Source organism: Coregonus lavaretus (assembly GCF_964263955.1).
Source record: "Coregonus lavaretus genome assembly, chromosome: 31".
Lineage (NCBI taxonomy): Eukaryota > Metazoa > Chordata > Actinopteri > Salmoniformes > Salmonidae > Coregonus > Coregonus lavaretus.
The window spans coordinates 18,703,752-18,719,052 of NC_140018.1; the positions used below are offsets into that span (position 1 = coordinate 18,703,752).

Below are 15,301 nucleotides of genomic sequence, written 5' to 3' on the forward strand. Positions count from 1 at the left end.
GAAGAAAAAGGATGGCGGACTGCGTCCTTGTATCGACTATCGAGGGTTGAACGATATAACCATAAAAAATCGTTACCCCCTTCCTTTGATTCCAGCCGCCCTTGAACAGGTGGGACAGGCCTCCATGTACAGTAAACTTGACCTCAGGAGTGCGTACAATCTGGTGCGTATTAGAGAGGGGGATGAATGGAAGACCGCCTTCATCACACATCGAGGACACTACGAATATTGTGTCATGCCCTATGGACTTACCAACGCGCCCTCAGTATTTCAGGCGTTCATGAATGACATTTTCAGAGACATGATTGATCGATTTGTCATAGTATACATTGATGACATCCTCATCAGGGGCGGCCTGTTCAATAGGGCGATATGGGCGACGCACTGCCAAACGGGAAAAGGAAGGGATTTTTTTTCTAATCAATTATATCACGGCAATAGTAGTTATCAGTGTTGTAATCTATACGTCTGATCTGCCACAGTGCCACACTGCCACTAAATGTCGAATCAGGCTAAAGTCGTGCTTCAAATGGCTCCCCCCCCTTTTGGGGCGATTTCAGTCAGGTTGAAAATCGCCCAGAAGTCTGTCATAGACTCCCATGTAAAATCAATTTTTTTCAAATTTCAGAGCCTTCAATACAATCTCAATGGGTGTCTGTGGGCTTGCACTTACGCGCTTTCGTCATACGTTACGTAACCATGAACGTAACTGAGAAAAGAGCGGATTGTGTCTTTGAAAGAAGTTCCTTTTTGTCGGCGAACAAATCAAGATAAATTGGCAACGAAACAATTAGGACCTCCCAGACCAAATTTAATAATTCAACAGGTTTCTACTAAAGGCGGAAAGTCCTACACCCGAGGATTTTCCAAAAATTGGTACGAACGAAAAAAGACATTGCCACTCACTCAACTGGATGAGGGATACAGGCTAGCTGTCCGCCGCCACAACGATGAGGTTAGTGTTGATAATCACAAGTTTACTGGAGAACTGAGACCAAGTAGAGACTTTGGACAGGGTGAATATGGTATAATAAAGGCAGTTTATTCAGAGGTAAAGATATCTGGAATCGCGTGCACGGACCCGTTCGTCAAACTCTTAGGGAGCTATAAATTAAGCCCCATTACTTACCATATCAGATAAGAGAAATTGCTGCAGCTACATATATTTTACATCCTGGCCCTACATAGTTCACTATTTGCATCACTTACCAAAATATTACATGTGGTCATATATGCTTGGAAAGTGGAGATGCCATAGAACGTCAAAAAAGTAAACATTGCTGGAGACACATTGCCGTTTTGGAGAAGACATCGCGTTTGCTAGCGAAGAGATTTGTTGTGGCAAATGAACTTGGGCTGGGAATTGCCAGGAACCTCACGATAAGATATATGCATCAGCATTGCGAGTCTCATGATTCTATACGTATTGCGATTCGATACTGTGATTTTATTGCGCACCATATGTCTGTTGCAGAGGGATCAGAAAGCCATGAGAACGAGTTTTGATCAGTCATGGAAATAAAAGTGCTGAAAACAAATTGGCTCCCAATGTGAAAAGATTGAGAACAAGCTATGAAGGAACAATAATGGTGTTTTGGTGCAGGTACAGCCAACTAGCGCTAAAATATTGCGATATTGTCAATACAGTATATCGTAAAGTATCACTATGTAACTCGATTTCTTTCACCCCAATCCCTCAAATTAACGGTAAATAACTGAATTGTTTGCCCCACATTTAGCTAAGATGATTAGCTAGCCAGCTAAAATGTTTTATTTAGTTAGCAGTCGCATCTACAATAGTTTACTGTCAATAACATGTCTCCAAAAATGACGTGGTGTCTCCAATTGTGTTGACATTTTACAATTGCGATGCGCATCCATGAGTATCCACTTTCTGTAGCTCAGCTGGTAGAGCATGGTGCTTGTAACGCCAAGGTAGTGGGTTCGATCCCCGGGACCACCCATACACAAAAATGTATGCACGCATGACTGTAAGTCGCTTTGGATAAAAGCGTCTGCTAAATGGCATATTATTATTATTATTATTATTATCTGAAGAGAGCCCCGAAACATTGTGTGCAGAAATTTATGCAATAAATGAAGTAGGTTGAATCTAGTAGTTCTGATCTTCTGATTGGTCCTGATGAGTTGGGCGAGGTCCCCTCCAGGCTACTGTCACTGTTGCATTGGCTCTGAGTCGGGTTCTCTGTCTTCAAATGTTCAGCCTAAGAGAGGGGATTTGTGTGTGTGTGTGTGTGTGTGTTTAACAGTGATGATGTGTGTGTGTGTGTGTGTGTGTGTGTGTGTGTGTGTTTAACAGTGATGATGTGTGTGTGTGTGTGTTTGTGTGTGTGTGTGTCCTCAGAGCAAGAACTCGTGAGTTGGAAGAACTGAGAGGCCTATGGCGTGGGTGTTGTCCTTGGCCACCTGCTGACAAGGCTGACAAGATAGGACCCTTTTGTCCATTGTTATTGGATAGGAACAGAACTTATAACCAGCTCCTGACCTAAATAGATCTTAGCACAACATTTTACTCAACATATCATATTCCATATTCACTATAACAAATATATTTACTACGACATTAGCAAGAACCGCCACATCCTCAGCCGGCTAATCCAGTGTGTGAAGTTTTGCGGAGTGTTTGAGTTAGCTTTGCGAGGCAAAGATGAAACTGAGGGCTCCACCAACCCTGGTAAGCCAACACTTTTGAGATCAGTCAATAAATGCTTCTGGTATTGACTTATATGCTGCCCCTGTCTTCATGTTGTTGCTGGACATATCTTTTTTAAAATGTGTGTAGGTCACCTAAATCATCAGAAAAATTGCCCTTCCTGAGATTTTTTTCAGGAGCCGCCACTGATCCTCATATATTCTAACTCGCTGAGTGAACATGTGTCCCATGTACGACAGGTTCTGGATCGGCTCCTACAACATTCTCTGTTTGTGAAGGCAGAAAAAAGCGAATTCCACGTCACTACGATTTCCTTCCTTGGGGCCATACTCACTCCCGACGGTGTTAAACTGGATGAATCTAAGGTGCAAGCGGTACAAGACTGGCCTCAACCCAAGACGGTGAAGGAGCTCCAGAGGTTCTTAGGGTTTGCCAATTACTATAGACGGTTCGTGCGTAATTTCAGCACAACCGCAGCGCCTCTGTCGGCGATGACCAGCTACAAGGGTCGCGGTCTGAACTGGACGGAGGGGGCAGTGCGTGCGTTTGAGACGCTGAAGCAACGTTTTACCACCGCTCCTATTCTATGTCAGCCGGCCCCTACCTTACCGTTTATCGTGGAAGTGGACGCTTCGGAGGTTGGAGTTGGAGCCGTGTTATCCCAACGCCAAGGTGAGCCGCCTAAATCACGACCCTGTGCTTTCTTTTCCCGGAAATTGAATGCTGCCGAGCAGAACTATGACGTGGGTAATCGGGAATTACTGGCGGTGAAGTTAGCCCTGGAGGAGTGGAGACATTGGTTGGAGGGAGCAGAGCATCCGTTCCAGGTGCTCACGGACCACCGCAACCTGGAGTATCTTCACAGCGCCAAACGACTGAACTCCCGACAGGCCAGGTGGTCTTTATTCTTCAACCGGTTCCGATTCACTGTGTCTTATATCCCCGGGTCCAAGAATGGTAAGGCGGATGCGCTTTCCAGACGGTTCGAGCGCACGGAAAGACCCGTGGAGCCAGAAACTATTCTCCCCATGAGTTACCGTGCTGGACCGGTGAGATGGGCTATTGATGACACGATTCAGGAGAGCTTACAAGCGGAACCAGCCCCTCCAGAAACCCCGGAGTCTAAGGTGTTTGTGCCAGCTTCTCTTCGCCCTCAACTGATGGAATGGTGCCACACGTCGCTGGGATCTGGTCATCCTGGAATCACTCGAACTACACGACTCATCAGCCGAAAATACTGGTGGGATTCCCTCGCAGATGACGTCAGAGACTATGTCTTATCCTGTCCAGTATGTGCCCAGTCCAAGGTACCTCGTGCACTACCGGAGGGTAAGCTGATGCCATTGCCAACTCCTCAACGACCATGGTCGCACATTGCTATGGACTTTATTACCGACCTACCTGAATCAGAGGGCCATACTGTAATTCTCGTGGTCATCGATCGTTTCTCCAAGATGTGTCGGTTAGTACCGATGACCCGTTTGCCTAACGCCACTCAGATGGCTGAGACTATGTTTACCCAGGTGTTCCGGCAGTTTGGTGTCCCGGAGGATATTGTTTCCGACCGGGGACCCCAGTTTGTATCCCGGGTATGGAAGGCGTTCTGCGAACGCTTGGGCATTTCGGTTAGCCTAACCTCCGGATATCATCCCCAGGCCAATGGGCAGACAGAACGGCTCAACCAGGAAATTGGGAAATATCTACGGCAACAATGTTCGCGGCAACCGCAAGAGTGGAGTCGATTCCTTCCTTGGGTAGAGTATGCTCAGAACTCACTCATTCACACCTCCCTACGTTTAACGCCCTTCCAGTGTGTTCTAGGGTATCAACCTCCCCTGTTTCAGTGGGATACCGCATCAGGGATGGTACCGGCGGTGGACGAGTGGTTCCGTCGGAGTGCGCAGGTCTGGGAGACGGCCCATCAACATCTCAGCCAAGCCTCACAACAACAAAAGACCTACGCCGACCGACGCCGGAGACCTACTCCCATTTATCAACCCGGGCAACGAGTGTGGCTGTCTACCCGAGACCTGCGGTTCCGACGGAGCTGCAAGAAGCTCCAACCCAGGTACATTGGTCCCTTCAAAGTACAGAGGCGTATTAACCCTGTCACCTACCGTCTGTTCCTCCCTCGACACTACAGGATAAACCCTACGTTCCACGTCTCCCTGCTGAAACCTGTCCATTATAGCCCGATGTATCCACCAATCGCTCAACAACCTACTACACCACCTTTGGAGGATGAACAGGACACCATCTATACAGTCCACGAGATACTGGAGTCAAGACGGAGACGAGGGGGCATCGAATATCTCGTGGACTGGGAGGGATATGGACCTGAGGAACGGTCCTGGGTTCCGGCTAAGGATATACTGGATCCCGCTCTCAAGGCCACTTTCCACGCTGAGCACCCAGATCATCCAGGACCCCGACCCAGAGGAAGACCACCCGGTAGAGGTAGAAGGCCGTCAGGAGCCGGCCCTGGGGAGGGGGATACTGTAAGGGATCGGGGTTTGGCAGGATCTAGACAGAGTCTGACACTTCCCCGATCTACTGAGAGGGGGAGTCATCAGACTCGATCTGATTCACCTGAGTTCTGAGCACACCTGTCAGTAATTAGTATAGGATTTAAGGTGTGCTCAGAAGCTCAGTCGGCGCGAGGTATTGTTCCTTTGTGACTTGCTAAGCGTTTTGTTCCGAGTGAGAGAGAGAGAGTTTGTTGTTTTGATTACCCGTGTATCCGACCAGTGCCTTGTTAGTTGACTCCCCGTATTGCTTAATCCTCTACTTGTCTACCCCAGTGATTACCGTTCTCGGATCCTGTGCCTGTGACCTCGACTACGACTAAGCCCGCTCCTTTGGTACCTCTGCCTGTCTATGCCTGGCCCGGTTTTGACCACAGCCCGCCCGACCACGATTAAGCCTTTCCCTTGTCTGTACTTTAATAAAGCATCGCTATTCTGCGATTGGATCTTACCACTCTGTCCGAGTATTCATTACAATGTGATTTATTTTGATCAGGATATTTTCTACCTGCAGGCTGCAATGTTTTTATTTGTTGGCTTTATGTAGGCTATTTTTTATATCAAATCAAATGTTATTTGTCACATACACATGTTTAGCAGATGTTATTGCGGGTGTAGCGAAATGCTTGTGCTTCTAGCTCCGACAGTGCAGTAATATCTAACAATTACACAACATATACCCAATACACACAAATCTAGTAAGGAATGGAATTTAAGAATATATACATACAGTGGGGAGAACAAGTATTTGATACACTGCCGATTTTGCAGGTTTTCCTACTTACAAAGCATGTAGAGGTCTGTAATTTTTATCATAGGTACACTTCAACTGTGAGAGACGGAATCTAAAACAAAAATCCAGAAAATCACATTGTATGATTTTTAAGTAATTAATTTGCATTTTATTGCATGACATAAGTATTTGATCACCTATCAACCAGTAAGAATTCTGGCTCTCACAGACCTGTTAGTTTTTCTTTAAGAAGCCCTCCTGTTCTCCACTCATTACCTGTATTAACTGCACCTGTTTGAACTCGTTACCTGTATAAAAGACACCTGTCCACACACTCAATCAAACAGACTCCAACCTCTCCACAATGGCCAAGACCAGAGAGCTGTGTAAGGACATAAGGGATAACATTGTAGACCTGCACAAGGCTGGGATGGGCTACAGGACAATAGGCAAGCAGCTTGGTGAGAAGGCAACAACAGTTGGCACAATTATTAGAAAATGGAAGAAGTTCAAGATGACGGTCAATCACCCTCGGTCTGGGGCTCCATGCAAGATCTCACCTCATGGGGCATCAATGATCATGAGGAAGGTGAGGGATCAGCCCAGAACTACACGGCAGGGCCTGGTCAATGACCTGAAGAGAGCTGGGACCACAGTCTCAAAGAAAACCATTAGTAACACACTACGCCGTCATGGATTAAAATTCTGCAGCGCACGCAAGGTCCCCCTGCTCAAGCCAGCGCATGTCCAGGCCCGTCTGAAGTTTGCCAATGACCATCTGGATGATCCAGAGGAGGAATGGGAGAAGGTCATGTGGTCTGATGAGACAAAAATAGAGCTTTTTGGTCTAAACTCCACTCGCCGTGTTTGGAGGAAGAAGAAGGATGAGTACAACCGCAAGAACACCATCCCAACCGTGAAGCATGGAGGTGGAAACATCATTCTTTGGGGATGCTTTTCTGCAAAGGGGACAGGACGACTGCACTGTATTGAGGGGAGGATGGATGGGGCCATGTATCGCGAGATCTTGGCCAACAACCTCCTTCCCTCAGTAAGAGCATTGAAGATGGGTCGTGGCTGGGTCTTCCAGCATGACAACGACCCGAAACACACAGCCAGGGCAACTAAGGAGTGGCGCCGTAAGAAACATCTCAAGGTCCTGGAGTGGCCTAGCCAGTCTCCAGACCTGAACCCAATAGAAAATCTTTGGAGGGAGCTGAAAGTCCGTATTGCCCAGCGACAGCCCCGAAACCTGAAGGATCTGGAGAAGGTCTGTATGGAGGAGTGGACCAAAATCCCTGCTGCAGTGTGTGCAAACCTGGTCAAGACCTACAGGAAACGTATGATCTCTGTAATTGCAAACAAAGGTTTCTGTACCAAATATTAAGTTCTGCTTTTCTGATGTATCAAATACTTATGTTATGCAATAAAATGCAAATTAATTACTTAAAAATCATACAATGTGATTTTCTGGATTTTTGTTTTAAATTCCGTCTCTCACAGTTGAAGTGTACCTATGATAAAAAATTACAGACCTCTACATGCTTTGTAAGTAGGAAAACCTGCAAAATCGGCAGTGTATCAAATACTTGTTCTCCCCACTGTATATGGACAAGCAATGACAGAGCGGCATGGACTAAGATACAGTAGAATATTTTAGAATAGAATACAGTATATACATATGAGATGAGTAGTGCAAGAAATATAAACATTATTAAAGTGACTAGTGTTCCATTTCTTAAAGTGGCCAGTGATTTCAATAGGCAGCAGCAGCCTCTAATGTGCTAGTGATGGCTATTTAACAGTCTGATGGCCTTGAGATAGAAGCTGTTTTTCATTCTCTCGGTCCCAGCTTTGATGCACCTGTACCTGCACCTCCTTCTGGATGATAGCGGGGTGAACAGGCAGTGGCTCAGGTGGTTGATGTCCTTGATGATCTTTTTGGCCTTCCTGTGACATCGGGTGCTGTAGGTGTCTTGGAGGGCGGGTAGTTTGCCCCCGGTAATGCGTTCGGCAGACCACACCACACTCTGTTGAGCCCTGCAGTTGCGGGCGGTGCAGTTGCCGTACCAGGCAGTGATACAGCCCGACAGGATGATCTCAATTGTGCATCTGTAAAAGTTTGTGAGGGTTTTAGGTGCCAAGCCAAATTTCTTCAGCCTCCTGAGGTTGAAGAGGCTCTGTTGCGCCTTCTTCACCACACTGTCTGCGTGGGTGGACCATTTCAGTTTGTCAGTGATGTGTACGCCAAGGAACTTGAAGCTTTCCACCTTCTCCACTGCGGTCCTGTCGATGTGGATAGGGGGGTGCACCCTCTGCGGGGTGCACCTACTGCTGTTTCCTGAAGTCAACGATCATCTCCTTTGTTTTGTTGACGTTGAGTGAGAGGTTATTTTCCTGGCACCACACTCCCAGAGCCCTCACCTCCTTCCTGTAGGCGGTCTCGTCATTGTTGGTAATCAAGCCTACTACTGTTGTGTCGTCTGCAAACTTGATGATTGAGTTGGAGGTGTGCTTGTCCACGCAGTCATGGGTGAACAGGGAGTACAGGAGGGGGCTGAGCATCCACCCTTGTGGGGCCCAAGTGTTGAGGATCAGCGAAGTGGAGATGTTGTTTCCTACCTTCACCACCTGGGGGCGGCCCGTCAGGAAGTCCAGGACCCAGTTGCACAGGGCGGGGTTCAGACCCAGGGCCTCGAGCTTAATGATGAGATTGGAGGGTACTATGGTGTTGAATGCTGAGCTATAGTCAATGAACAGCATTCTTACATAGGTATTCCTCTTGTCCAGATGGGATAGGGCAGTGTGCAGTGTGATGGCGATTGCATCGTCTGTGGATCTATTGGGGCGGTAAGCAAATTGAAGTGGGTCTAGGGTGACAGGTAAGGTAGAGCTGATATGATCCTTGACTAGTCTCTCAAAGCACTTCATGATGACAGAGGTGAGTGCTACGGGGCGATAGTCATTTAGTTCAGTTACCTTTTCTTTCTTGGGTACAGGAACAATGGTGGCCACCTTGAAGCATGTGGGAACAGCAGACTGGGAAAGGGAGAGATTGAATATGTCCGTAAACACACCAGCCAGCTGGTCTGTGCAAGCTCTGAGGACGCGGCTAGGGATGCCATCTGGGCCGGCAGCCTTGCAGGGGTTAACATGCTTAAATGTCTTACTCACGTCAGCCACAGAGAAGGAGAGGCCACAGTCCTTGGTAGTGGACCTCGTCGGTGGCACTGTGTTATCCTCAACGCGGGCGAAGAAGGTGTTTAGCTTGTCTGGAAGCGAGACGTTGGTGTCGGCGACGTGGCTGGTTTTCCATAGTTGGCAATATAATTTACTTTTAGATTTGTATAATTTTCATTTAGATTTAGATATCATTTTAAAGTTCCTAAGTAAGCATACTATATACAGGAAATATTTAAAGTCAGTTCCAATACCATATTTACATGTGCAGGGATACTGGATTGATGGAGGTAGATACAGTGAGGGAAAAAAGTATTTGATCCCCTGCTTATTTTGTACGTTTGCCCACTGACAAAGACATGATCAGTCTATAATTTTAATGGTAGGTTTATTTGAACAGTGAGAGACAGAATAACAACAAAAAATCCAGAAAAACACATGTCAAAAATATAATAAATTGATTTGCATTTTAATGAGGGAAATCTGCCGTCTCCAGATTTGCAAATCGTTACACACCGCACATCTCTTCCTTAGCTTCTCGCCGACCTCTCCCCCTTCCAGAAAGGCATCTACGTAATTTCCCGTGTTCATCTACAGTATTACGGAAGTGACGTTGCCAACATTTTCAAATCGTCGGGCGCGTTCTTGAGCTAGCTAAATTATAAAAGAACGGGCGCTTTCTAAAGTAAGTTTCTCCGTTTTCATCATTAAGTACAATATACGGTAAGGAAGCTTTGTTTTATTGCTACATTAATCAGCTATGTCCGAATATTACCCATTCAGTGTTTTATTCGGTGGAGGTGTAAATTAGAGTTAATAGCTACTTCTCTCCCTGCTGACAATTCTGGAGCTGGGACACACTCTTTTCATGCCACTTACATACAGCTACGACCGGAAGTGATTTTCATAGAAGGTTAGGAGAGCATTTTCGCTAACCCTTTTCCAAACCTTAACCTATTTATCCTAACTTGCTACGTTAGTTCTTCTAACCTGCTGCTTAAGTTCTCCTAACCTGTTATGAAAACGTCACTTCTGGTCGTAACTGTATTGAAGGGGCGTGAAAAAGTATATTCTGGATTTTATAGCCAGTCACTAGCCAGCTGTTGGCTAGATATATTTATTGCTGAAAGTTGCCTTTTTTCGTTACAACAGTTTGATGGCATCGAAAATTCCTAGATGCGGACAGAGTAAGTTTAAGTTAATATTTTCCTTTACTTCTCTACATTGTCATTCACACAACTCGCCTCCACCTCAAGCCTCCTGGATCGCAGTATTTTCGGTGTTTGTTTTGTGATTCAACAAAAATGCAACTAGTAAACATGTTGGCTCATAGCCTGGAAACCCGACATTGAATTTCATTGAATTCTAGGTCTAACAGAAATAAATATTTGGCTCAGGACAATTCCTCTCACAACTACAAGCCATGTTACATAAAATTATATTTTAACTTTACAGGTTGTCGGTGCAGTTTGTCCTTTTGCAGATAGGAATGTGAGACATATCCACATGAAAGTATAATTAAATAACGGTTTCAAGGCTCTGGTAGTGCATTCTGTTTTCTATAACCTGAAGCCTGCACATAAAATGAAACTTGCCACAGTCAAATCAAATCAAATCAAATTTTATTGGTCACATGCGCCGAATACAACAGGTGCAGACATTACAGTGAAATGCTTACTTACAGCCCTTAACCAACAGTGCATTTATTTTAAACAAAAAAGTAAGAATAAAACAACAACAAAAAAGTGTTGAGAAAAAAAGAGCAGAAGTAAAATAAAGTGACAGTAGGGAGGCTATATATACAGTAAAATAAAGTGACAGTAGGGAGGCTATATATACAGGGGGGTACCGTTGCATAGTCAATGTGCGGGGGCACCGGCTAGTTGAGGTAGTTGAGGTAATATGTACATGTGGGTAGAGTTAAAGTGACTATGCATAAATACTTAACAGAGTAGCAGCAGCGTAAAAAGGATGGGGTGGGGGGGCAGTGCAAATAGTCCGGGTAGCCATGATTAGCTGTTCAGGAGTCTTATGGCTTGGGGGTAGAAGCTGTTGAGAAGTCTTTTGGACCTAGACTTGGCACTCCGGTACCGCTTGCCGTGCGGTAGCAGAGAGAACAGTCTATGACTAGGGTGGCTGGAGTCTTTGACAATTTTGAGGGCCTTCCTCTGACACCGCCTGGTATAGAGGTCCTGGATGGCAGGGAGCTTTGCCCCAGTGATGTACTGGGCCGTACGCACTACCCTCTGTAGTGCCTTGCGGTCAGAGGCCAAGCAGTTGCCATACCAGGCGGTGATGCAACCAGTCAGGATGCTCTCGATGGTGCAGCTGTAGAATTTTTTGAGGATCTGAGGACCCATGCCAAATCTTTTTAGTCTCCTGAGGGGGAATAGGCTTTGTCGTGCCCTCTTCACGACTGTCTTGGTGTGTTTGGACCATGATAGTTCGTTGGTGATGTGGACACCAAGGAACTTGAAGCTCTCAACCTGTTCCACTACAGCCCCGTCGATGAGAATGGGGGCGTGCTCAGTCCTCTTTTTTTTCCTGTAGTCCACAATCATCTCCTTTGTCTTGGTCACGTTGAGGGAGAGGTTGTTGTCCTGGCACCACACGGCCAGATCTCTGACCTCCTCCCTATAGGCTGTCGTAGACGTGTTTACATGGTTAAGTTGTTTTTAATTATACGTTCCTGTGGATATATTGTCTTCCATTCCTACTTGCAAAAGGACCAATTGCAAGGACAACCGGTAAAGTAAGTTAAAATATCATTTTAGTCAACATTCTGGCTTGTAGAGGTCTTGAGCTGAATCTTTCCTGAGCCAAATGCTAATTTATGGCCCATGTTGAATGCAATGAAATTCATAATCTGTCTCCAGGCTACTTGGATCATCTTCATTTGGCATTTTGTTCTTTATCAATTTCAGGTGTGCGACCTGCTGGCAGTGCTGCAGAAATGAAGAGGGCGGCCAAAAAATACGATTTCAAAGAGACAGCTGTACCGCCAGACTTCAATTTCTTTCCAAAAACTGTTATTCTCAAGCCTCTCAATGAGAACGTACCAAGGTGACTAACTTTAAATTTACAATGGGAAGATAACGAAGGCTATGTATAGGCAAGATGTAAAGACTAACTACCTTTTTATTTTATTTTCAGAAAGTATGTTGTAGCTAAAGTGCATAAAGGGTAAGATGTCCCTTTTTATAAGTTGGGAGAAATACATTAGAAAATTACATTCTCATAGCATTCTGTTTTGATAGCCCTTCCACCAGATATGGACAGCAGCAGTCAGAACTCAAGGGCCAGAATCAACTTTTAGTGGAAGCCAATGAGGAACTGCAGAAAAACCTTACAGAAAGACAGGTAAGTTTGTTAAAGGGATCATTAGCTACTTTCCAAATGTAGGCTATATGTGAACATAATGCACTAGGGTTTTTCTGTGGGCTGTTGAATGGAACGTCTTAGGAAGGAGAAGAGTCAATGTTCTCTCTGTTTGGTTCAGGCCTATCTTGTGCACTCTTTCCCTGTAGTCTGTGTTAGTTTGTAAACAACACAATTCTTTTTAATTTTGCAGCAAAAAGTTGCCCAGCTGGAGCAACGATACAGTGACCTCCAAGGAACCAATGCAGACATCCAGAAACGACTGAAGGACTGCCATGCGCTACTAGTCGCTGGAAATATTGATCCAGGTAATCATTCGATGACAGGAATTGGTTCACAGCTACAAGTTACACAGGTTCAGAGTGTTTATTTGGATCGTTTGGTGAGCTTTCTAAAGATTGCTTTAATCTTTTTTTCTTCTGACTTTATTTCTCAGTTTTGGGAGAGAAAATTGGAGAAACTGCACAGCAAAATGAGGATAAACAAAGAGAGGTGGTGGTAAGGACTTGTTTTGTTAGCCATATTGTTGAACTCCAGTCTTAGACTCAAATGTTACTCAGGTCCTTGTTTGCAGGAATCTGGCGTTGTAATTGTATTTAGTGATGTCTTTCAAATTGCTCTCCAACAATGCAGAACGTATCCCAAGATCTGTTGCGTGAACTGCAGACATTTGGTGACATGGCAACAGAACAAAGTGCACAACTAACAGTAAGTTCCATATGTTTGACATGAAAGCAGAGTTACCGGTAATCCTGTATGCCAGTCTGTTCTATCTAGAGCTCGTTTGCAATGCTACTTGTTTGTTAATTTCCAGGAAGTTCAAAAGATCATGAAGGCTCTCACCGATTCTCGGGAGCATCTGGTGCAGGAGAGGGAGAATTTCTCCTTGGAAGTTGAAGAAATGGAGAAGGCTCTTGAGGAAGCAGAGCAGCTATTATTGGAGTAGATACTGTGTGTGTGTGTGTGCTTGCTTTTAATGTAAGTATAAATAAACATTGAGTCTTTCGACTAACTTAATTTTGGTAATTAAACTCGCAAACTGAAAGTTGTTTTCACTGTCATATTTTATTTATCTGGAAGACTGCACATTTTAAGTTATTTAGCTTGAAGAAACAATTCATTCAATCTGACACATATATTGATTTCATTAATGTATATTAAACTTTGCAATTTATCTCATTTGGTAATTCAGGTCCGTTGTCGTAAAAAAAAAAAAAAAACGTTTATTTTGAAATTCATTAAATAAAAGCCGCCTACCGGAAGTTAGACGCAACTCTACACACACTGCTCGCAGATTGACTACACTCACCAAAGAACCCGTTTTTGTCGGGATAGACTGAAGTAAGAAACCATAGCTACATGCTTTATTTTGTATCCTAAATACCTGTGTTGAATGACTGCATAACTGGCAACATACTGGCTGCAACTAGATTACCTTGTTAGCCTAGCTTGCCATTGGGCATTTGTAGCCATGTGTACATGTAGCTACTGTTAAAAAGGATTAGTCACATTCACAGGGTCGCACATATAATCGCAGTGTACAGTGAAATCTTATGCTCCAACAGTGCAGGTAACATAAATTAGTGCTAATATATACACATTTCCAACTAGCGATGATAAATGTCCATTGGGCGTGTACAATGTCCATCGGGAGAGCAGCAGGGGAGAAGTGAATTAAAGAATAATATACAGACTTACAGCTGTAACAATGATACATTTCCATTGGGGGTGGGGGGCAGGGTACATGTTCGTAGAATAGCCGTAGGGGAAGCAGGTAGCTGCCTAGTGACGATTCAGCAGCCTGATGGTCTGGAGGTAGAGGCTATTGGCCAGTGACAGTTGTTGCCATGATACTGCCCGCGTCTGAGTGATGGATGCGGGGAGAACAGACCGTGGCTCGGGTGACAGGTCCTTGATGATCTTCTTGGCCTTTCTGCGACACTTGGTGTAATGTAGGTATCCTGGAGGGCAGGCAGTGAGCACCCAATGATGGTGCATTCGGCTGAGCGTACCACCCTCTATAGAGTTGCGGGCGGTGGAGTTGCCGTACCAGGCCGTGATGCAGCCCGACAGATGGGAACAGATGCTGGCTTTCTCGGCTAACTACCTACCTGGGATGTGTTATTTATGTTAGCAGAGGTGCATTCTTGCCTACCTGGCTAGCTATCTTCGTAGCTAGCTTGGTCATTCCTATGCGGTGCCATTTGGACCTCAAAACCTTTAAGGGCCATTAATAAATATGGTATTCTGTCAAAAGGACAATTGACATTCAAAAACCCATATTGGTCAAGCTCAGGCACTTAACATTTTTGGGTGCATTTTCCAATTTGTTAGGTGCATAATTCTAGCAGGGTGGACATTTTGAGCCTAAATTAGCCAAAACTCTGTGTGAGCAAGATTGAGCTAGCATAATGGGGAACAGTTGAACAGGATTTAATCTTCTCTATCAAACATTTGAACATTTAGAAAAATATTTATTCTCTCGTTTAGCCTAACGGGGTGAAAATTTGAGTGGGACATACAGACTAACAACATGAAACATGGACAAATAGATTAAATTTAGTGTTTTAGAATTATTTAGCTTTGCGCCGTAGTTTTCCCACCAAGGAAATTATAAAACTTAATGAATGTTGTGTTATTGTAGGAAGGGGTTGTTTTCTTAAATATGAACTGATTTTTCCTGTGGACAGAAAAGGCACCGCCTAGTAGGAATGACACAGCTACTTAAGCCAGGGTAAAATGGTAGAGGCAAATATAACTAGCTAGTTAACCCCTTTCATCTGTGGTAGAGGGAATATTTTCTTTCATTAA

The 15,301-nt window shown here is 44.8% G+C and overlaps 1 protein-coding gene across 2 annotated transcripts; it reads left to right on the top strand.

The window, feature by feature from the left end:
* The first annotated feature begins 9,721 nt into the window (after positions 1–9,721).
* LOC311107137 (uncharacterized protein) lies at positions 9,722–13,531 on the top strand. Of its 2 annotated transcripts, none has more exons than XM_084149636.1 (9): positions 9,722–9,797; positions 10,265–10,299; positions 12,037–12,175; positions 12,266–12,295; positions 12,370–12,472; positions 12,684–12,798; positions 12,927–12,988; positions 13,124–13,198; positions 13,305–13,531. In XM_084149636.1, exons 2-9 carry the CDS (start codon positions 10,269–10,271, stop codon positions 13,434–13,436), a joined length of 687 nt encoding a protein of 228 aa, XP_084005762.1. In that variant the 5' UTR covers positions 9,722–9,797; positions 10,265–10,268; the 3' UTR covers positions 13,437–13,531. The 2 variants fall into 2 exon arrangements, with proteins under 2 accessions (XP_084005762.1, XP_084005763.1); XM_084149637.1 differs by having other exon boundaries at positions 9,754–9,835.
* The last annotated feature ends 1,770 nt before the right edge of the window (positions 13,532–15,301 follow it).